Raw genomic sequence first — 23066 nt, forward strand, 5'->3', positions numbered from 1 at the left:
GGAGAAAATATTTGCAAATGATATACCTTATAAGGGATTAATATCCAGAATACACAGAGAACTCCTAAAACTCAGCAACAAAAAACAAGCAAGCTGATTCAAAAAATGGGCAAAGGACTCGCACAGACATCTCTCCAAAGAAGATACACAAATGGCCTATAAACACATGAGAAGATGCTCAACACCACTAATCATTAGGGAAATGCAAATCAAATCTACAATGAGATACCACCTCACACCCACTGCATGGCTACTATCAAGAAAACAGAAAATAAGTGTTGGAGAGGATGTGGAGAAAACTAGAACCCTTGTGCACTGTTGGTGGGAAAGTAAAATGGTACAGCCGCCGTGGAATACGTGGAACTGTATGGCAGTTCCGCAAAAAATTAAAAATAGAATTACCATATGATCCAGCAATTTCACTTCCAGGTATATACCCCAAAGAATTGAAAGCAGGGTCTTGAAGCGATATTTGTACATCCATGTTCACAGCAGCACTATTCACAACAGCTAAAACATGGAAGCAACCTAAGTGTCCATCGACGGACGAGTGGATAAACAAAATGTGGTTATATACACGCAGTGGAATATTACTCAGCCTTAAAAATGGAGGAACTTCTGCAATATGCTACAACATGGATGAATCTTGAGGACTTTATGCCACGTCAAATAAGCCAGGCACAAAAGGACAAATACTGTACGGTCCCACTTATACGAGGTATTCAGGGTAGTCAAAAGCATAGAGACAGAAAGTAGAATGGTGGTTGCTAGAGGCTGGGGGGAAGGAGGCAATGGGGAGTTACAGCTCAACGAGTACAGAGTTGCAGTTTCACAAGATGAAAAGAGTCCTGGAGATGGATAGTGGTCATGGTAGCACAACATTATGAATGTATTTAATACCCCTGAATTGTACACTTAAAAATGGTTAAGATGGTAAATTTTATGTCATGTGTGTTTCAATACAATAAAAAAAACCAGAAGAAAAATAATGAAATACTTCTCCACTCTAAGAGACACCACCAAGAAGGTGAAAAGACTGCCCACAGAATGGGAGAAAATATTTGCAAATCATGTATCTGATAGGGACCAGTACCCAGAAAATATTAAGAACTCTTACAACTCAACAAGAAAAAGACACCCAATTTTAAGAGGGCAAAGGATGGGAATAGATATTTCTCCAAAGAAGATATAAATGACCAATAAGAATATGAAAGATTAGTTATTAGGGAAGTGCAAATCAAAACTACAATGAGATACCACTTAGCATCCACTAGGACGGCTATAATGAAAAATACAGTCAATAACAAATGTCAGTGATGATGTGGAGAAATTGGAATCCTCATTCATTGCTGGCAGGAATGTAAAATTGTGTAGCTGCTTTGCAAAACAGTTGGGCAGTTCCTCAAAAGACTAAACATAGAGTTATCATATGACCAAGCAATTCCACTCCTAAGTATCTACCCAAGAGAAATGAAAACATACGTCCATGCAAAAACTTGTACTCGACTGTCCACAGCAGTATTTTTCATAACAGCTCAAAAGTAGAAACAGCCAAAATGTTCATCAACTGATGAACCAAAAATTAAAATATGGTATACCCCTACAAAAAGAATATTATTTAGCCAAAAGGAAATGAAGTACTGATACATGCTACAACATGGCTAACCCTTGAAAACATTTATGCTGGATGAAATAAGTCAGTCAGACAAGATCAAGACATGTAGGATTACATTGCTACGAAATGTGCAGAACAGACAAAACCATTGAGATAGAAAGTAGAGTAGTGGCGGCCAGGGGCTTGGGGGGAGGGGAGAATGGGGAGCGACTGCCAATGGATACGGGAGTTTTGTATTGGGGTGAGGAAAATGTTCTAAAATTGATTGTGGTGATGGTTGCATAATTTTCTGAACATACTACAAACCACTGATTTGTACACTTTAAAGGATGAATATTATGGTATGTGAATTATATCTCAATAAAGGTGTTATTAAAAGACAAGTAATATAAAATTAAGTAATTCTGGGATGCACATTTAGGAAACAAAACGATAAAGAAAAGTGAGCCAGTAGTTAGCAGAAAAGACAGGATCATGATGATCTCTGAAGCAGGAGGACTTCTGATTGGCAGTGGCACATGATGGGTGACTTCGATGGAGCTACAACTGTTGATTACTTGATCAGGGTTGTACTCACACAGCTGTTTCTCTCTCCCTCTCCCTCTTCCTCTCTCTCTCAGTAAAATATACATAACAGAAAACTCACCATCTTAACCATTTTAAAGTGTACAGTTCAGTGGCATTCAGTACATTCACATTGTTGTGCAATCATCACCACCATCCATTTCCAGAACTTTTTCATCACCCCAAACTGAAACTCTGTACCCATTAAACAATAACTTCCCAGTGCTCTTTTTCCCAGTCCCTGGTAACCTCTATTCTACTTTCCGTCTCAAGGAACTTGACTGTTCGAGGAAACTCATATAAACAAAAGCATGAAATATTTGTCCTTTTGTGTCTGGATTAGCTGTTCTCTTTTTAATAATTTGCTGAAAAATATATTTATGTTTTATGCAAGTTTTGTGATTGTGCTATGACGCAAAACAAAAAATATCAGAAAAGAAAAAAGTAGTGATGCAAATTAAAACAGAATATACATACACTCTTTCAAAGAGTTTCAGTATAAAACAAAGGAGAAATTGGATGGTGACTGGACAGTGATGGGGCCGAGAGGGATGGTTTTATAATGGTGAGATATTACAGCATATAATGAGACCGGATCCAATGGACAAACAGACGTTTAAGATGTAAAAGAGAGATGAGACAACGGGAAAAGTGAAGGCCGTGAGAACTTGAAAGGGAAGGAGGCGCCACGCACAAGTAAAAGGACTGGCCTTCGATTGGAGGAGCACGGACAATTTATCTGCTATAGTAGGAGGAAAATTTAGAAATAGGTGAACTCATTCGGCGGCGTCCGCATGTGGAAGTACTCTTTTGATGGCTTCTATTTTTCTCAGTGAAATAAGAGGCAAGAGGAGATTAGGGGAGTGAACTGACCAGCGAAATGTAGGAAGAGGTACATTTTGAGATCATGAATATGCCATTAGTCAGCATAATTTTTGTGGGTTTTGCTGAAGACACTTTTAGCCGTTCAGAGTGGGCATGAAGCAACTACAAACAAATAACATACGACAGATGAGCCATCAGAGCACCCATACCTGGGAGTCATTTATTCGTTCAATAAATAATTCTTGTTCATCTACTCTTGGACAAGCATTCTTCTAGACCTGTGGGTATAAGGACGAACAAACAGAAGTGGTCACTGAACACATGGGGGTTGTATTCTAACACAGGGGAGACTTTAAGGATACCTAGTCTTCAACAGGCATGACGTTAGGGTACTAGGATGTCAGGCCCATCCTGAGGAAAGTGTGGGCCTGGAGATACCAACCAAAGTGCCCATGATAATCACACACGAGAGGAGGCTGCTCTGTTGGCATCTCCCATACACACTTGTGGACAGTGTTATAAACAGAACTTGAGAAACTGATTTTTGATGATGGTAAAAAGTAGGAGTATTGTCCCCTGCCCCATGGGTCACCAGCCCACTTAGGTCTATCTTGGGGCAAGGGGCAGCCACCCCACTTGCCTTATCTAATAGACTGGCCTACAGATGTGCATATCACTGTAGTCCCTCATTGAGGGATAAGAACACCCTGAGTTATGATGTCCACGTGTGACAGACCAAGAGTTTTAGAAGAGGGGAGATGGGCAAGGGAGTGTGCCCACCAAAGACCTCCAAGCCCCCTGGTCTGGAACATCTGGAGTTAGACGAGCAACGGACGACAGGAGGGGTGGGGGCGGGGTGTTCCGTGTGCCACAGTTGAGGAAGGCATGGAGGTTTTGTTTCCTCTCTCAAGGCACAGTCTTGCACTTTAGAGTTTGCAGTCCTTCTTCATGATGACATCACTCCACGACGTCAAAAGGACCTCAGCCAAGCACGACTGAAGCTGATGCCGTGGAAGGAAGTCACAGAGAAAGGACACTATCTGAAGGGTAACAGAGAGATCAGAAAGACGAAAGGCTGTGACTCTCAGAGGTAGGCAGTAGCCACCCTTTATGCAGCCAGCATAGACCTGGAGCTAATACGTGTGACTGAGGGTCTATGTGTCAGGGAGAGCTGCTGCTGATGGACACAGGCCCTGCATCATCAACCGATCACTAGGGCCATGTCAGTGGCAGCCTCTGTGAGAGACTGTGCCTCCTTGTCTTCTCTACAGAAAAACCAAGTGGTTATGTATGAGGCTAGCAGAGTGCTTCAGACTGGGGCTCCCCAGATGAAGGGCTTCAGGCTAGCGCTAGTGCCAGGACCTTCACGGCTCAGCCTGGGGATCATGCTGGTGTTGTTACTGATTTTCCTGCCAGGATTATACTGCGACCTGGGATCAGTATATTACTCTACCTACGAAATAGTCATCCCCAAGTGTCTGACAGTCAAGGGAAGGGAAGACCCAGTGGAAAAGGCATCTTATATGCTATTTATGCAGGGCCAGAAGCAGCTGATTCACCTGAAGGTCAAGAGAGACTATTTTGTGGATAACTTTCCAGTCTTCAGCTACTACAATGGCGGCCTGGGACAAGAAATGCCCTTCATCTCACGTGACTGTCACTACGAAGGCTACATAGAAGGCATCCCAGGTTCTTTTGTTTCTGTCAACACCTGCTCAGGCCTCAGGGGCATCCTGATTAAGGAGGGAAAATCCTATGGCATTGAGCCCATGGACTCTTCAAAACGGTTTGAACACGTGCTGTACACCATGGCACACGAAGCTGGAATCTCCTGTAGTGTCACTTCCGAAGACAGCCAAGTGGCGTCCACCAGCCAGCAACAAGGGAGCAGGAAGCCTCACGGTCCACAGGCGCTGTCCTACTTGTGGTCACACACCAAGTATGTGGAGATGTTTGTCGTGGTCAACAACCAGCGGTTCCAAATGTGGGGCAGTAACATCAATGAGACAGTCCAGAGAGTGATGGACATCATTGCTCTGGCCAACAGCTTCACTAGGGGAATAAACACCGAGGTGGTGCTGGCTGGAATGGAGATTTGGACCGAGGGGGACCTCATAGAGGTCCCAGTGGACTTGCAAGTTACACTCAAGAATTTCAATAGCTGGAGACAAGAGAAGCTCTTCCAACGTGCGAAGCATGATGTCGCCCACATGATTGTTGGACATCGTCCTGAAGAGGATATGGGACAGGCATTTCTCAACGGTGCCTGTTCAAGCGGCTTTGCAGCAGCTGTTGAATCCTTCCATCATGAAGATGTCCTCCTGTTTGCAGCGCTCATGGTCCATGAGCTGGGGCACAACTTGGGTATTCAGCACGACCACTCGGCCTGCATTTGTAAAGATACACGCTTTTGCCTCATGCATGAAAATATCACTAAAGAAAGCGGCTTCAGCAACTGCAGCTCTGATGACTTCTACCAGTTCCTCCTTGAACTCAAAGGCGCCTGCCTATTCAACAAGCCTCAGCACAAAGGCCGCATGCGTAGGGATGCTGAGTGTGGTAATGGTGTGGTGGAAGGCGATGAGCAGTGTGACTGTGGTTCTTTCTGTGCCAGTCACCCGTGCTGTGACCAAACATGTAACCTGAGGGAGCATGCACAGTGTAGTGATGGACTCTGCTGTTTCGCTTGCCAATGGAGAAATACAGGATTCATGTGCCGTCCTCCTTTGGGAGAGTGTGACCTCCCTGAGTATTGCAATGGTTCCTCTGGAGAATGCCCCACAGACAGCTATAAGCAAGATGGTACGTCATGTGATTTAATTCACTATTGTGTTGGGGGTCGGTGTAAGAACCCTGATAATCAATGCATTGGTATATATGGGCACCCTGCAAGGTCTGCGCCAGAAGACTGTTACATTTCAATGAACAGCAAAGGGGACCGATTTGGAAACTGTGGCCGTCCTACCTTGGCTAGGTCAAGATATGTTAAGTGTGTAGATGATAATTTATTTTGTGGGAAACTTATATGTACAAATATTAGACGGGTACCACGAGTCAAACCCGAACATTCACTGATCCAGGTCGCTCACGAAAATGACTTCTGTTGGAGCATGGATGCATATAACACTGCTGATATCCCTGATGATGGAGATGTGCACACTGGCACTCTTTGTGCCCCACACAAAGTGTGCATGAATTACTCCTGCACTGATCACGCTGTGCTCAACTATGACTGTGAACCAGCGGACATGTGTAATGGGAAAGGAGTTTGCAACAATTTAAAGCACTGCCATTGTGAGGCTGGCTATGCCCCTCCTGACTGCAGAGATCCTGGAAATGGGGGTAGTGTGGACAGCGGTCCTCCTGGCAAACCAGATGATGGAAATCCAAGTGAAGATGAAAGTAGAAGTCGTAGTGTTGGTCATGATAATTTGGGCAGAGGTAATGAGAATAAAGATGAAAGCAAAATCCTTGGTAAGATAGTGTATATATTCCCCGTATTTCTTTTAGCAATGTTTTTAGGTCTAATTATTGGTGCCAGTCTTGATGCTGGAAAGGAGATATCACAGTGCTCACAAGAGGCCCTGGAAGAAATCGAAGACGTAGCTGCACGAGAAGAGGAAGTAGGCAGAAGAGAGGAAGAACCAGAGGTCGAAAACGAGTAGTAATAGGAAGAAGTCTAATATTTCAAACACACACGCTACATTGGGTAGGAAGGGGGCTCAGTGGAGCAAACATGAAGTGGGCCTAGATAGCTGCAACGACTCTGATCGGGACTCCCTCGTCTGTAGAAATGTACTGAAGTGGGAGGAGAGATTTTTTCCTTCTTTCTTTATTTTAGTAATTGATCATATACACACGTAAAATTATTTATAAAAGAATATTTTACGACGTTTTTCCATTTTCACATTTCATGAAACCATTTAACTTTTCTCATGGGTCATTCTTATCAATGTCTTGTCTTAGAAGGGCCAAGTTTTGAGTTACCTGTTTTTCAGGGAATGCCATCTTCCATCTACTTTGTTTGACATACAGTATTATCTGTACCTATAAATATATTGCTATCCCAGGTTTTTTCATCCCAGTGATAACTACACATTATATTAGGAAAGTTGTTTATATGACTAGTTGTTCTAATTTCCCCTGTGCAGTGTAATGGAAAGATTTTAAATTAAAAAGCAAATAAATATCTGTTTTCAGATAAGGCATGATTTTAGGCTTTATGTGGCCTATTAATTGGGTCTCTTGGTTCTGGGGCTCTCTGGAAAAGGCTACATTTGATTCAGGGTGGTCTGATCACCCTGGGTCTGAGGGCATGGAGGAGGGGGAGCAACCTAGGCAAGGGGTGACCTTGTTCAGTGCTGAGTTCAGTTGGAAGTATTTATTTTTCTTTTTTTCTATTTTTCTACTTTTTTATCATATTTATTTCTCATTTCCTTGATTAAGTTAATATGCAGAGTTGACTAACAGTTGAAAAAAACAGAGCTTTGGAGGGCAGTTAATGGTCTGTAAAGAGAGCACAAAGCACATAGCATAACATTACCCATTATGTGCAAGACACTGCTGAACACTTTACATTCATTGTCTTAATTAATGTAATCCTCCCATCTGCCATATGAGACCTGCATCTCGTACATGAGGAAACAGAGACCAGAGAGTTTTGCTCTAGAGCTGGTAAGGGGTAGAACCTGCGTCCCGCCCCAGGTATGACTGAATCTACATGCTCCACTGCCTCATGAGCCTTTGCCTTCAGTTAAAAAACAGTGATCGGGAAGACAATCGATATGTCCTTAACTGCCCAGAACATGGCTTCTTCCTCAGTGACTAATGAAACAAAAGCCTTACAAACAGATGCTGACCTCTATCATGAACCTGCCACACTGTGTAGTCATGATCGATGAAAGTGTCTCTTCCCCTATTACATCCTGACCTCATGGAGCAGCAGGTTTGTGTCTTATTCAGCTCTGGGGGCCCAGCTCATTGTCGGTACACAGTAAATGTTGACCAAGTGAACGAGTTAACCAGAGCCAACCTTAAAAACAGGAGGGTTCCTTCTGCGCATGCTACTTGCTAGTTCCTGGGCAAGGCACAACCAAAACCTTGCCCATGGGCAGTGGTGTTACAAGTTGAGAGTTCTGAGTCTCAGGGAAGTTCCTGAGCATCAGTCCCTGACAATACATTCGCTGAGTCCCTCTTCTAACTGCCCACCCTATGTGAGTAAAAGAGAACAAACAAAAGAAGGCTAAGTAAGACCTAGCTTCTGTTTTCAAGAAGCTTGTGTTAATTACTTGGGGTGGAACAAAACTAAACTTCAGAGCACAATCCAAAATCAAGCCTTCAGCTATGTAAATTTCCAGGTCATGACATTTGCTGGGAACCAAATCTCAGAATGTTCTATGCCAGAAGATCAAGATTTATGGTGAAAACACACCATTAGTTGGCAGTCACCTGAGAGCTTTGAGCACGAGGGTGAAAGTGGGTGACTGAAGGCCTCCAAATGTAAACTTGTCACTAGAGACTTTTGAAAAAGGTGTGGAGGATTTCTGCTGAGAAGCACTTCAGTGGAGAACAGAAGGGGTAACCTTCCTAACTGCATATGCTGATGGTGACTATAATAAAAGCTAATTAGCATCACATATTCTTAAAAACTTACCAAATGTAAGGGAAACCGGATTTGAGTTTCAGGTACATATGCTTAGCTAATTTAATGACATTCTTTAAAGACAAAAAGTCAGGTAGATAGTTGGGAATCAATCAATAAATCCTAAATAGGATTTCACAATATTTGACAACAAAATTTATAAAAATTTAGCAAATGTGGGAGCCGTATAGACTATTTTTAATTTTTAGCTGCTGTCCTTATGAGTGACCCTCAGGTTTGCAAGACCACGTTGAAGCCAAGAAACAAAGGTTAACACAGGTATTTGAACGAACTTCCTCTGAAAAAGTGATGGGAAATTGGACATATTGACAAATTGTCAGGTGAATCTTAAAACGTGTGGAAACTCCAAACTCCAGGGACGGACGGTTGAAGCTCTTTAGGACACACTGCAGCAGGGAAGTGACCAATTTTAATGTGGGCAGGAGAGAGAAGGTAGGGCAACTCGGGTCTGAAATCCCAGGGTCACAGTTCAGTGTTCTGCACCTTGTGTTACCACTTCTACGGTGTGCATTCGTTCGCCTGATTCCTCTCCCCATTATGTGTGGGCGATTCTGAGGAGAGCTTGCTTACACTTTCCAATAATCTGTGTTGGTGGTCATTCACGACCCAGGCAGCTGCTGCCCCGGGAGACCCTGATAGTGACTCCTTGTCATCCTTTACCTGCCTTCCCTGGGTGGCTATTGTCCTCTCTGTGCTCCCTACGGCCAGCGGACACCGAGGCCCGTCCCTTAGTTCCCCAAAGCACAGCCAAGTCCAGGCTCTAGATTTTTATCCAGACTTGGGGGAAACAAAGGAACATTACAATGTGGACAAGAACATATTTGGATGCTGCCACTATTAATGTTCCTGGAGTCCAGAGGTCATGCCCCTCCCTGGGAGACTTGAATGGGTCTTCTCTTTCTTTGGATGTCCCCAGCCTGCCATCTTTTCTGGTCCATATAGGAGTGCTTTTGGGAATGTCCTCATAACTTGGAGTCAAACTCCACTCTCTCCTCTGCAGCTTGGTTGAAGGAAAAAGAAGAGATTTACGTTAAACACAGGTGACATTATCAACCTCACAGGGATGCAATTCTGCACTAAATGATGTTTTATATTAGTTTGCAAAACTTTTTGAAAATTATTAAAAATTTAAAGAAATTTCTTGTGTTTAGAATCTTAATTTCAGAGTAGAGTGTTGATGTTTCCTTTGGGCAAATATGCTCACTGAAATGTCTTCTCAAAACCAAGAGCAGACTTCCTCCAAGAATGTTTGCAAAATGCTGACTCTTTAAAATTAATATTCCCCTGCTTCTGGAAATTAAGCTTTAAAAATTATTGAACTAGGGAAGAAGAGGAAAAAAAGATCCAATACCACTTTTGTTATTTAATAAAATTATGGAAGTCTTACATAAGGAGGTTATGCCGGAACGAAATATGTGAGGATAACGAAGGTGTTGGAGCAATTTGTGAATGACAAAGACATGGTGACTCTTCTCACAGTCAGAAAATATTTTTTTAAATACTTGAAAAGACAACATCAGAGGTGGAATCATGACTGACCAAGTGTTTGCAACCTCACGCCTGTTTCATTGCTGTAATCTATCTAACTGGGCTCTCCAATGTCCTTCCTAAGATTCCCCAGACGCTGATTCTGTCACCACAGTCAAGTTCGGGAACTTCCATTGCTCCTCCTTTATCTAGAGTAGAAAATGTAAACTTGGTGTGGCATTAAAGGACTGCAACAATTGGGTCCCCCTGTCCGTTTCCTACCGTTATCTCCTATGACTTTTGAAAACAAGCATTTCTTCCCATCAGCTCGTCTAACAGGAAGAGCCTCTGTCCTTGTTACATACCACGGCCACCTCCCACTCTGGGCCTTTGATCATAGTCTTGTTCCCACTGAAGGACCTTACTCTTCCCTACCCCTATTTAGTTCAACTCTCACAGCTCCAGCGACGCCCTTGAAACTGCTCCAGCATACCTTTCTCTACTTTTTTGAATGAAACATGGGTTCTCTTTGAGGATACTCATGGAAAGAACCTATAGGGGAGTCTGTCTGAAACAGACCATCAAGTGGTCGTTTCCTATAGGACAGGGGGCCTTTATGCGTCCTTGTCGTAGAGTGAAATTTCCAGTTGGTACTTTGAGAGTGAGCAATGTGTTTACTCATGGAACATGTTCTCAGAATCTCAAATTCTGGAGGTACCCATGCATTCGTGAAGAAATGGAAAGAAAACCTTGTAAGAGACAAAAGGAATAAACTCTGAAACCACAACATTTCTCCTAGTAATGCATTTTCAGTCACCTAATAATCACGAGCTGGGTGTTAGTGCAGACAATTTCACACGAAAAATAGAAATATAAAAGGCATAGTGTCATTGCCAGGGAACAGGAGAAAACGCTCTCCCTCATGCTCTCCACTGACCCCTTATCCACCCAAAGCCATCCTTTATAGTTCCATGGATAAATTAGGTCATTACAAAAATAAAGAAATGCAAATAAATATGCCAAATAAAGCAAAGGCTACCAATTAATTCTTTGCTTTTTCAAAATGAGACTGGACTCCAACTTTGAGGTAACTGATGTGTCATGATTTAAGGAAAGTTCACGGACAGGAATCTCCTCATAGGAAAACTAAAACTGTTGCAACAAAATGGTATCAGTACATCAAATCCCCCAACTATTGAGTCTACATTGAAGTACTTACGTTTAATATAATGATGCACCGAAAAAAGGAACCTGTTACTTTTATTCATGATTTTTCCAGGACAGATACAATTTTTAATCATCTTTATTGTCATGTTAGCTGTTTTTATATCCAATGAAAATACAGCCATGTGCCACAAAACGACATTTTGGTCAACAACGGACTGCATATACGATGGTGGTCCCGTAAGATGAGTCCCATACAGCCTCGGTTTGTAGTCGGCTGTACCATCTAGGATGTGGGAGTACACTCTGTGATGTGTGCACAACAAGGAAATTGCCTAACAACAGGTTTCTCAGAACGTATCCCATAAGCACTGAGAGAGCTCTTTTCCTCTCCTTGGATGCTAAGAGCATGAGTGCTGCGTAAGCTTTGAGTCCTGCATTCTTCTAGCCTAACAAATCCTACTGGGAAGAATTTTCTGAGAGCAAAAAAGTACCTTTTTTAAAAGAAGAAAGTCACCTTTTCTCTGATTGCGGGGGCTTTCATAGTCTGTGTCCCTAAGTCTCAGGTGTTACTTTCTGGCTGATTGGTCTCAGACATGGAACCTCACTTCCTCGGTCCTGGGTTTCCTCCTCAGTAAGATGGTCACACAAAGGCTGCCTCTCACAGAGTGGCCGAGTCTTTACCTAAGACCTGTTCTAGTACTACGGAAATGAGGGTAAATAAGACAAAGTCTCGGATCCCATGACAACTTAAAAAATTACGAACCTGACACAAATAAACAGATAACTATATGATATGCCAGGTTGTAACATCTACAATGGAACAAAACGAAGCAACGCAAGAGGAAGAAGAGTGATGTGAGTGTGGAGTGCAATTTTAAGCCAGTGGTCAGAGAAGTGCTGTCTGATAAGGTGACATTTGAGGAGAGACATGTAGAAGAGGGAAGAAGCTCTGCCGGTATCAGCGGAAGAGCAAACCAGGGAGAGGGAACTCTAAGTGAAAAGATCCTGAGATGGGAGCACGCTGGCCATGTTCCAAGAACAGCAAGGAGGTCAGCACGTCCGGACGGAGGGAGCATCACGGAGACTAGTGGTTGAGGGCTGCGGGTGGAGACAGGCCACATGGAGACTTGGTAAGGAATGATGTTTTTATTTCAGTGGCGATGGGAAGCACGGAAGGGTTTTAGCAAAGGAGTGACCGGAGCTGAGAAGTATTGAGGGATTACTCCATCTGCTATGTAAATAAGGAACAGGCAGGGGCAGGGCATTGGGCAACTGCAGAAGCAGAGAACTCTTAGAGGCTCTTGTGATTTGCCAAGCGGGCAATGTTGGAAGCTTTTAGGAGAGTGGTTGAATTGGCGGTGGTGAGAAGAGGCTGGAGTCTGGGTATATTCTGAGCAGAGCCAAAAGGAGTTGCTGATGGAGCAGATGTAGAGTGTGAGAGACAGGCAGCAAAGAAGGATGACTCCAGTGGCTTTGCCCTGAGCAACTACAAGAACAGAGTTGCCATTTACTGAGATGGGGATGAGTGTGGGAAGAGCAGGCATCAGACACGTTTAGTTAGAGGTGCCTATTAAACACCCAAGTGGGCATGTCAGCTAGGCGGCAAGATGATTGAGTCTGGAATTCAGGAGAGAAATCAGCAGAGATGTACATTTGAGAGCTGTCAGTGTACAGACGACGTTCCAAGCAATGGGACCGGGTGACACTGCCTAGGGAGCGAGCATACCTAGAGAAGGGAAGAGATCCAGGACTGGGTGAGGACTTAGCCCCAGGGCATTCCATGTGTAGATGTTGGTAAGATGAGGAGGATTCAGGAAAGAAGTGGCAGAAAGAGTGGCCAGTGTGGTAGGGGTACCATCAAGCAAGAGTGTCATCTTGAAAACCAAGAGAAGAAAGTGTTTCTAGAAGAGTTTTACACTCCAAATCCAGTCCATCCGCGAATTCTCTTGGCTCTACCTTCAACACACATCCAGAATGTGACCTCTTATCACCACCCCCAACTCTCCAATACACTCCAAGTCACCATCAACTCCCTCCTAGACAACTGCAGAAGTCTTTAATTGGTCTCCCTGCCCCCACCCTGGCTTTCCCCCAATAGCCTATTTTCCACCCAGCAGGCAGAGTGACTCTTTTAAAAGGTAAGTCAGAACATGCTGATTATCTTTTAAATGTTGCCGATAGGTCCAGCGGTGAGGACTGAGTGTTGATCATTTGTTTTGACAACGTTGAGTCATCACTGGTATCCTGGAGTAGAGCAGTTTGGATGGATGGGTGGGGATGAAAGCTTACTCAAGGGAGTCAAAATATAAAGGATGGGTCAAAAACCATTTGTGAAGGTGTTCAACCTCACTAGCATTCAGAGAAATGCGGATTGTATAGCCACAAGGAGATACCACTACACACCCACAAGATTGGCCATATAAGACTGAAAATTCCACGTATTCCTGTGGAAGAGTGGAAACTCACATAAACTTTTTAGAAATGTAAACTAGCATGACACTTGGAAACAGTACTTTTGTTTTCTAGATAAATTGAAGTCTCAAGTACCCTATAACTTAGCTATATCACTCTTAGGCAAATACCCGAGAAATTTCTGCTTATGTGCATCACGTTACCAGACAATAACGGTCATAGAAGCACCCTTCATAGTATTCCAAAAGAAAAGCACCCTGTATTCACAGATTATACAACGGATGTTAAATTGTGATGACAGATCCACACAGAGAAATACAAGTGTAGCGCAATGGACAGGAATGAACTACAGCAGCACACGAAAACGGTAAGTACACTTAACTGCGATGTGGAACAAAGGAGGCCATATATAAACACTGCATTCATATGGATTCAGGTGAAGTTAAGAGGTAAAACGGGAAGCACTTCCAAAATGTTAAAATAAGATCCCCCGGAAATCCTCTCCTCCACAGAAGTGATTATAGCACTGGCAAAAATAGTCAAAATCTACTTTTGTAGAAGTACGGAAATTAACCGGTCAGTGTCACTGGTGCATTTCCTAAGCAGCTCGAAGGAAGTTTTAAAGGTGCTTAACACTCCCTCAAGGTTGTTTATCAGAGAGAGCTATGTTGGGAAGATACACCAGCGTCAACCAGCCTGAACCAGAGGGAGCCCCACTGCAATGGCAGCACCTGCACAGGTGACCTGGAGATGGCCAGAAAACGCCCTCTGCCTCATTTTGATACTAAAATCTGTGCCCTAGGAGGAGCCTAGGCCTTATTAGCATAACATGCGAGGTATGTGAGAGCATGTTTTCAGACTGCGCCTGCGCCAGCTAATACCCGCCTCTACGTGTGATGTCAAAACTTCTCTTTTTTCTTTTTTGGTGAGGAAGATTGGCCCTGAGCTAACATCTATGCCAATCTTCCTCTATTTTGTTTGTGGGACTCCACCCCAGCATGGCTTGATGAGCGGTGTGTAGGTCCGTGCCCGGGATCCGAACCTGCGAACGCTGGGCCGCTGAAGCGGAGCGTGCAAACTTAACCACTACGCCACCAGGCCGGCCCTGACAAAACTTTCCTTTTAAATATTCATTCCCCACCTGAAGTAAAAGACACCTGCTTCCCTCTTTTCAGGGAGAGCCATGACTTTGGAAACGATTCGGCATGGTCTCCTATTTGCTGCAAATACATTCTACTTTGTGTGACAACGATTTCCGCTGGAGAGTCTGATTTTTAACTCACCAGGAAGCGAACCCACTCTGGTTCAGTAACCATAGCCATCTGAAGTTTGTTTATTCAAGAACAAAAACAAAAACAATAAAACGGCGGAATTTTGGTAAGAGCAGGGAGCTATGTGAAGTTTTAATTGCCCTATTCCCATATCCCTCTCCTCAGGTCCCCACTAGCCTTAAATAACCACATCATCTCGACTACAGGTAGTTGTGAAAACAGGCAGCCTCGCATCCAGCGGAACGGGCAGAACAGTTTGGAGCTCCCTCAGAAGCCCTAACCCCATAGAACTGTTACTAATTTACAGGTCCACCAGTTCCCTGGAAAATCCCCATTCACAGGACTTGTCTTGCTACAAAAACTCTTAGAAGAAAACAGAAGGCAGAAGTTTCACGGCACTGGATTTGGAAAATATTTCTCAGATACGACACCGAAGGCACAGGCAACAAAAGAAAAAAACAGACAGGATGGACTTCATGAAAATTTAAAAATGTTGTGCATCAAAAACCACTATTAACAGAGTAAGAAGGCAACCTGCAGAATGGGAGAAAATATTTGCAAATGATATACCTTATAAGGGATTAATATCCAGAATACACAGAGAACTCCTAAAACTCAGCAACAAAAAACAAGCAAGCTGATTCAAAAAATGGGCAAAGGACTCGCACAGACATCTCTCCAAAGAAGATACACAAATGGCCTATAAACACATGAGAAGATGCTCAACACCACTAATCATTAGGGAAATGCAAATCAAATCTACAATGAGATACCACCTCACACCCACTGCATGGCTACTATCAAGAAAACAGAAAATAAGTGTTGGAGAGGATGTGGAGAAAACTAGAACCCTTGTGCACTGTTGGTGGGAAAGTAAAATGGTACAGCCGCCGTGGAATACGTGGAACTGTATGGCAGTTCCGCAAAAAATTAAAAATAGAATTACCATATGATCCAGCAATTTCACTTCCAGGTATATACCCCAAAGAATTGAAAGCAGGGTCTTGAAGCGATATTTGTACATCCATGTTCACAGCAGCACTATTCACAACAGCTAAAACATGGAAGCAACCTAAGTGTCCATCGACGGACGAGTGGATAAACAAAATGTGGTTATATACACGCAGTGGAATATTACTCAGCCTTAAAAATGGAGGAACTTCTGCAATATGCTACAACATGGATGAATCTTGAGGACTTTATGCCACGTCAAATAAGCCAGGCACAAAAGGACAAATACTGTACGGTCCCACTTATACGAGGTATTCAGGGTAGTCAAAAGCATAGAGACAGAAAGTAGAATGGTGGTTGCTAGAGGCTGGGGGGAAGGAGGCAATGGGGAGTTACAGCTCAACGAGTACAGAGTTGCAGTTTCACAAGATGAAAAGAGTCCTGGAGATGGATAGTGGTCATGGTAGCACAACATTATGAATGTATTTAATACCCCTGAATTGTACACTTAAAAATGGTTAAGATGGTAAATTTTATGTCATGTGTGTTTCAATACAATAAAAAAAACCAGAAGAAAAATAATGAAATACTTCTCCACTCTAAGAGACACCACCAAGAAGGTGAAAAGACTGCCCACAGAATGGGAGAAAATATTTGCAAATCATGTATCTGATAGGGACCAGTACCCAGAAAATATTAAGAACTCTTACAACTCAACAAGAAAAAGACACCCAATTTTAAGAGGGCAAAGGATGGGAATAGATATTTCTCCAAAGAAGATATAAATGACCAATAAGAATATGAAAGATTAGTTATTAGGGAAGTGCAAATCAAAACTACAATGAGATACCACTTAGCATCCACTAGGACGGCTATAATGAAAAATACAGTCAATAACAAATGTCAGTGATGATGTGGAGAAATTGGAATCCTCATTCATTGCTGGCAGGAATGTAAAATTGTGTAGCTGCTTTGCAAAACAGTTGGGCAGTTCCTCAAAAGACTAAACATAGAGTTATCATATGACCAAGCAATTCCACTCCTAAGTATCTACCCAAGAGAAATGAAAACATACGTCCATGCAAAAACTTGTACTCGACTGTCCACAGCAGTATTTTTCATAACAGCTCAAAAGTAGAAACAGCCAAAATGTTCATCAACTGATGAACCAAAAATTAAAATATGGTATACCCCTACAAAAAGAATATTATTTAGCCAAAAGGAAATGAAGTACTGATACATGCTACAACATGGCTAACCCTTGAAAACATTTATGCTGGATGAAATAAGTCAGTCAGACAAGATCAAGACATGTAGGATTACATTGCTACGAAATGTGCAGAACAGACAAAACCATTGAGATAGAAAGTAGAGTAGTGGCGGCCAGGGGCTTGGGGGGAGGGGAGAATGGGGAGCGACTGCCAATGGATACGGGAGTTTTGTATTGGGGTGAGGAAAATGTTCTAAAATTGATTGTGGTGATGGTTGCATAATTTTCTGAACATACTACAAACCACTGATTTGTACACTTTAAAGGATGAATATTATGGTATGTGAATTATATCTCAATAAAGGTGTTATTAAAAGACAAGTAATATAAAATTAAGTAATTCTGGGATGCACATTTAGGAAACAAAACGATAAAGAAAAGTGAGCCAGTAGTTAGCAGAAAAGACAGGATCATGATGATCTCTGAAGCAGGAGGACTTCTGATTGGCAGTGGCACATGATGGGTGACTTCGATGGAGCTACAACTGTTGATTACTTGATCAGGGTTGTACTCACACAGCTGTTTCTCTCTCCCTCTCCCTCTTCCTCTCTCTCTCAGTAAAATATACATAACAGAAAACTCACCATCTTAACCATTTTAAAGTGTACAGTTCAGTGGCATTCAGTACATTCACATTGTTGTGCAATCATCACCACCATCCATTTCCAGAACTTTTTCATCACCCCAAACTGAAACTCTGTACCCATTAAACAATAACTTCCCAGTGCTCTTTTTCCCAGTCCCTGGTAACCTCTATTCTACTTTCCGTCTCAAGGAACTTGACTGTTCGAGGAAACTCATATAAACAAAAGCATGAAATATTTGTCCTTTTGTGTCTGGATTAGCTGTTCTCTTTTTAATAATTTGCTGAAAAATATATTTATGTTTTATGCAAGTTTTGTGATTGTGCTATGACGCAAAACAAAAAATATCAGAAAAGAAAAAAGTAGTGATGCAAATTAAAACAGAATATACATACACTCTTTCAAAGAGTTTCAGTATAAAACAAAGGAGAAATTGGATGGTGACTGGACAGTGATGGGGCCGAGAGGGATGGTTTTATAATGGTGAGATATTACAGCATATAATGAGACCGGATCCAATGGACAAACAGACGTTTAAGATGTAAAAGAGAGATGAGACAACGGGAAAAGTGAAGGCCGTGAGAACTTGAAAGGGAAGGAGGCGCCACGCACAAGTAAAAGGACTGGCCTTCGATTGGAGGAGCACGGACAATTTATCTGCTATAGTAGGAGGAAAATTTAGAAATAGGTGAACTCATTCGGCGGCGTCCGCATGTGGAAGTACTCTTTTGATGGCTTCTATTTTTCTCAGTGAAATAAGAGGCAAGAGGAGATTAGGGGAGTGAACTGACCAGCGAAATGTAGGAAGAGGTACATTTTGAGATCATGAATATGCCATTAGTCAGCATAATTTTTGTGGGTTTTGCTGAAGACACTTTTAGCCGTTCAGAGTGGGCATGAAGCAACTACAAACAAATAACATACGACAGATGAGCCATCAGAGCACCCATACCTGGGAGTCATTTATTCGTTCAATAAATAATTCTTGTTCATCTACTCTTGGACAAGCATTCTTCTAGACCTGTGGGTATAAGGACGAACAAACAGAAGTGGTCACTGAACACATGGGGGTTGTATTCTAACACAGGGGAGACTTTAAGGATACCTAGTCTTCAACAGGCATGACGTTAGGGTACTAGGATGTCAGGCCCATCCTGAGGAAAGTGTGGGCCTGGAGATACCAACCAAAGTGCCCATGATAATCACACACGAGAGGAGGCTGCTCTGTTGGCATCTCCCATACACACTTGTGGACAGTGTTATAAACAGAACTTGAGAAACTGATTTTTGATGATGGTAAAAAGTAGGAGTATTGTCCCCTGCCCCATGGGTCACCAGCCCACTTAGGTCTATCTTGGGGCAAGGGGCAGCCACCCCACTTGCCTTATCTAATAGACTGGCCTACAGATGTGCATATCACTGTAGTCCCTCATTGAGGGATAAGAACACCCTGAGTTATGATGTCCACGTGTGACAGACCAAGAGTTTTAGAAGAGGGGAGATGGGCAAGGGAGTGTGCCCACCAAAGACCTCCAAGCCCCCTGGTCTGGAACATCTGGAGTTAGACGAGCAACGGACGACAGGAGGGGTGGGGGCGGGGTGTTCCGTGTGCCACAGTTGAGGAAGGCATGGAGGTTTTGTTTCCTCTCTCAAGGCACAGTCTTGCACTTTAGAGTTTGCAGTCCTTCTTCATGATGACATCACTCCACGACGTCAAAAGGACCTCAGCCAAGCACGACTGAAGCTGATGCCGTGGAAGGAAGTCACAGAGAAAGGACACTATCTGAAGGGTAACAGAGAGATCAGAAAGACGAAAGGCTGTGACTCTCAGAGGTAGGCAGTAGCCACCCTTTATGCAGCCAGCATAGACCTGGAGCTAATACGTGTGACTGAGGGTCTATGTGTCAGGGAGAGCTGCTGCTGATGGACACAGGCCCTGCATCATCAACCGATCACTAGGGCCATGTCAGTGGCAGCCTCTGTGAGAGACTGTGCCTCCTTGTCTTCTCTACAGAAAAACCAAGTGGTTATGTATGAGGCTAGCAGAGTGCTTCAGACTGGGGCTCCCCAGATGAAGGGCTTCAGGCTAGCGCTAGTGCCAGGACCTTCACGGCTCAGCCTGGGGATCATGCTGGTGTTGTTACTGATTTTCCTGCCAGGATTATACTGCGACCTGGGATCAGTATATTACTCTACCTACGAAATAGTCATCCCCAAGTGTCTGACAGTCAAGGGAAGGGAAGACCCAGTGGAAAAGGCATCTTATATGCTATTTATGCAGGGCCAGAAGCAGCTGATTCACCTGAAGGTCAAGAGAGACTATTTTGTGGATAACTTTCCAGTCTTCAGCTACTACAATGGCGGCCTGGGACAAGAAATGCCCTTCATCTCACGTGACTGTCACTACGAAGGCTACATAGAAGGCATCCCAGGTTCTTTTGTTTCTGTCAACACCTGCTCAGGCCTCAGGGGCATCCTGATTAAGGAGGGAAAATCCTATGGCATTGAGCCCATGGACTCTTCAAAACGGTTTGAACACGTGCTGTACACCATGGCACACGAAGCTGGAATCTCCTGTAGTGTCACTTCCGAAGACAGCCAAGTGGCGTCCACCAGCCAGCAACAAGGGAGCAGGAAGCCTCACGGTCCACAGGCGCTGTCCTACTTGTGGTCACACACCAAGTATGTGGAGATGTTTGTCGTGGTCAACAACCAGCGGTTCCAAATGTGGGGCAGTAACATCAATGAGACAGTCCAGAGAGTGATGGACATCATTGCTCTGGCCAACAGCTTCACTAGGGGAATAAACACCGAGGTGGTGCTGGCTGGAATGGAGATTTGGACCGAGGGGGACCTCATAGAGGTCCCAGTGGACTTGCAAGTTACACTCAAGAATTTCAATAGCTGGAGACAAGAGAAGCTCTTCCAACGTGCGAAGCATGATGTCGCCCACATGATTGTTGGACATCGTCCTGAAGAGGATATGGGACAGGCATTTCTCAACGGTGCCTGTTCAAGCGGCTTTGCAGCAGCTGTTGAATCCTTCCATCATGAAGATGTCCTCCTGTTTGCAGCGCTCATGGTCCATGAGCTGGGGCACAACTTGGGTATTCAGCACGACCACTCGGCCTGCATTTGTAAAGATACACGCTTTTGCCTCATGCATGAAAATATCACTAAAGAAAGCGGCTTCAGCAACTGCAGCTCTGATGACTTCTACCAGTTCCTCCTTGAACTCAAAGGCGCCTGCCTATTCAACAAGCCTCAGCACAAAGGCCGCATGCGTAGGGATGCTGAGTGTGGTAATGGTGTGGTGGAAGGCGATGAGCAGTGTGACTGTGGTTCTTTCTGTGCCAGTCACCCGTGCTGTGACCAAACATGTAACCTGAGGGAGCATGCACAGTGTAGTGATGGACTCTGCTGTTTCGCTTGCCAATGGAGAAATACAGGATTCATGTGCCGTCCTCCTTTGGGAGAGTGTGACCTCCCTGAGTATTGCAATGGTTCCTCTGGAGAATGCCCCACAGACAGCTATAAGCAAGATGGTACGTCATGTGATTTAATTCACTATTGTGTTGGGGGTCGGTGTAAGAACCCTGATAATCAATGCATTGGTATATATGGGCACCCTGCAAGGTCTGCGCCAGAAGACTGTTACATTTCAATGAACAGCAAAGGGGACCGATTTGGAAACTGTGGCCGTCCTACCTTGGCTAGGTCAAGATATGTTAAGTGTGTAGATGATAATTTATTTTGTGGGAAACTTATATGTACAAATATTAGACGGGTACCACGAGTCAAACCCGAACATTCACTGATCCAGGTCGCTCACGAAAATGACTTCTGTTGGAGCATGGATGCATATAACACTGCTGATATCCCTGATGATGGAGATGTGCACACTGGCACTCTTTGTGCCCCACACAAAGTGTGCATGAATTACTCCTGCACTGATCACGCTGTGCTCAACTATGACTGTGAACCAGCGGACATGTGTAATGGGAAAGGAGTTTGCAACAATTTAAAGCACTGCCATTGTGAGGCTGGCTATGCCCCTCCTGACTGCAGAGATCCTGGAAATGGGGGTAGTGTGGACAGCGGTCCTCCTGGCAAACCAGATGATGGAAATCCAAGTGAAGATGAAAGTAGAAGTCGTAGTGTTGGTCATGATAATTTGGGCAGAGGTAATGAGAATAAAGATGAAAGCAAAATCCTTGGTAAGATAGTGTATATATTCCCCGTATTTCTTTTAGCAATGTTTTTAGGTCTAATTATTGGTGCCAGTCTTGATGCTGGAAAGGAGATATCACAGTGCTCACAAGAGGCCCTGGAAGAAATCGAAGACGTAGCTGCACGAGAAGAGGAAGTAGGCAGAAGAGAGGAAGAACCAGAGGTCGAAAACGAGTAGTAATAGGAAGAAGTCTAATATTTCAAACACACACGCTACATTGGGTAGGAAGGGGGCTCAGTGGAGCAAACATGAAGTGGGCCTAGATAGCTGCAACGACTCTGATCGGGACTCCCTCGTCTGTAGAAATGTACTGAAGTGGGAGGAGAGATTTTTTCCTTCTTTCTTTATTTTAGTAATTGATCATATACACACGTAAAATTATTTATAAAAGAATATTTTACGACGTTTTTCCATTTTCACATTTCATGAAACCATTTAACTTTTCTCATGGGTCATTCTTATCAATGTCTTGTCTTAGAAGGGCCAAGTTTTGAGTTACCTGTTTTTCAGGGAATGCCATCTTCCATCTACTTTGTTTGACATACAGTATTATCTGTACCTATAAATATATTGCTATCCCAGGTTTTTTCATCCCAGTGATAACTACACATTATATTAGGAAAGTTGTTTATATGACTAGTTGTTCTAATTTCCCCTGTGCAGTGTAATGGAAAGATTTTAAATTAAAAAGCAAATAAATATCTGTTTTCAGATAAGGCATGATTTTAGGCTTTATGTGGCCTATTAATTGGGTCTCTTGGTTCTGGGGCTCTCTGGAAAAGGCTACATTTGATTCAGGGTGGTCTGATCACCCTGGGTCTGAGGGCATGGAGGAGGGGGAGCAACCTAGGCAAGGGGTGACCTTGTTCAGTGCTGAGTTCAGTTGGAAGTATTTATTTTTCTTTTTTTCTATTTTTCTACTTTTTTATCATATTTATTTCTCATTTCCTTGATTAAGTTAATATGCAGAGTTGACTAACAGTTGAAAAAAACAGAGCTTTGGAGGGCAGTTAATGGTCTGTAAAGAGAGCACAAAGCACATAGCAT

The 23066-nt window shown here is 43.4% G+C and overlaps 2 protein-coding genes across 2 annotated transcripts; both read left to right on the forward strand.

The window, feature by feature from the left end:
- Nucleotides 1–4224: 4224 nt before the first annotated feature.
- LOC131398644 (disintegrin and metalloproteinase domain-containing protein 1a-like) lies at nt 4225–6669 on the forward strand. The gene has a single exon (XM_058532272.1). The coding sequence runs from the start codon at nt 4225–4227 to the stop codon at nt 6667–6669; it is 2445 nt and encodes an 814-aa protein (XP_058388255.1).
- A 13082-nt stretch (nt 6670–19751) lies between these two features.
- LOC131398645 (disintegrin and metalloproteinase domain-containing protein 1a-like) lies at nt 19752–22196 on the forward strand. The gene has a single exon (XM_058532273.1). The coding sequence runs from the start codon at nt 19752–19754 to the stop codon at nt 22194–22196; it is 2445 nt and encodes an 814-aa protein (XP_058388256.1).
- The last annotated feature ends 870 nt before the right edge of the window (nt 22197–23066 follow it).

The sequence above is a fragment of the Diceros bicornis genome, chromosome 35 (assembly GCF_020826845.1).
Source record: "Diceros bicornis minor isolate mBicDic1 chromosome 35, mDicBic1.mat.cur, whole genome shotgun sequence".
Taxonomy (NCBI): Eukaryota; Metazoa; Chordata; class Mammalia; order Perissodactyla; family Rhinocerotidae; genus Diceros; species Diceros bicornis.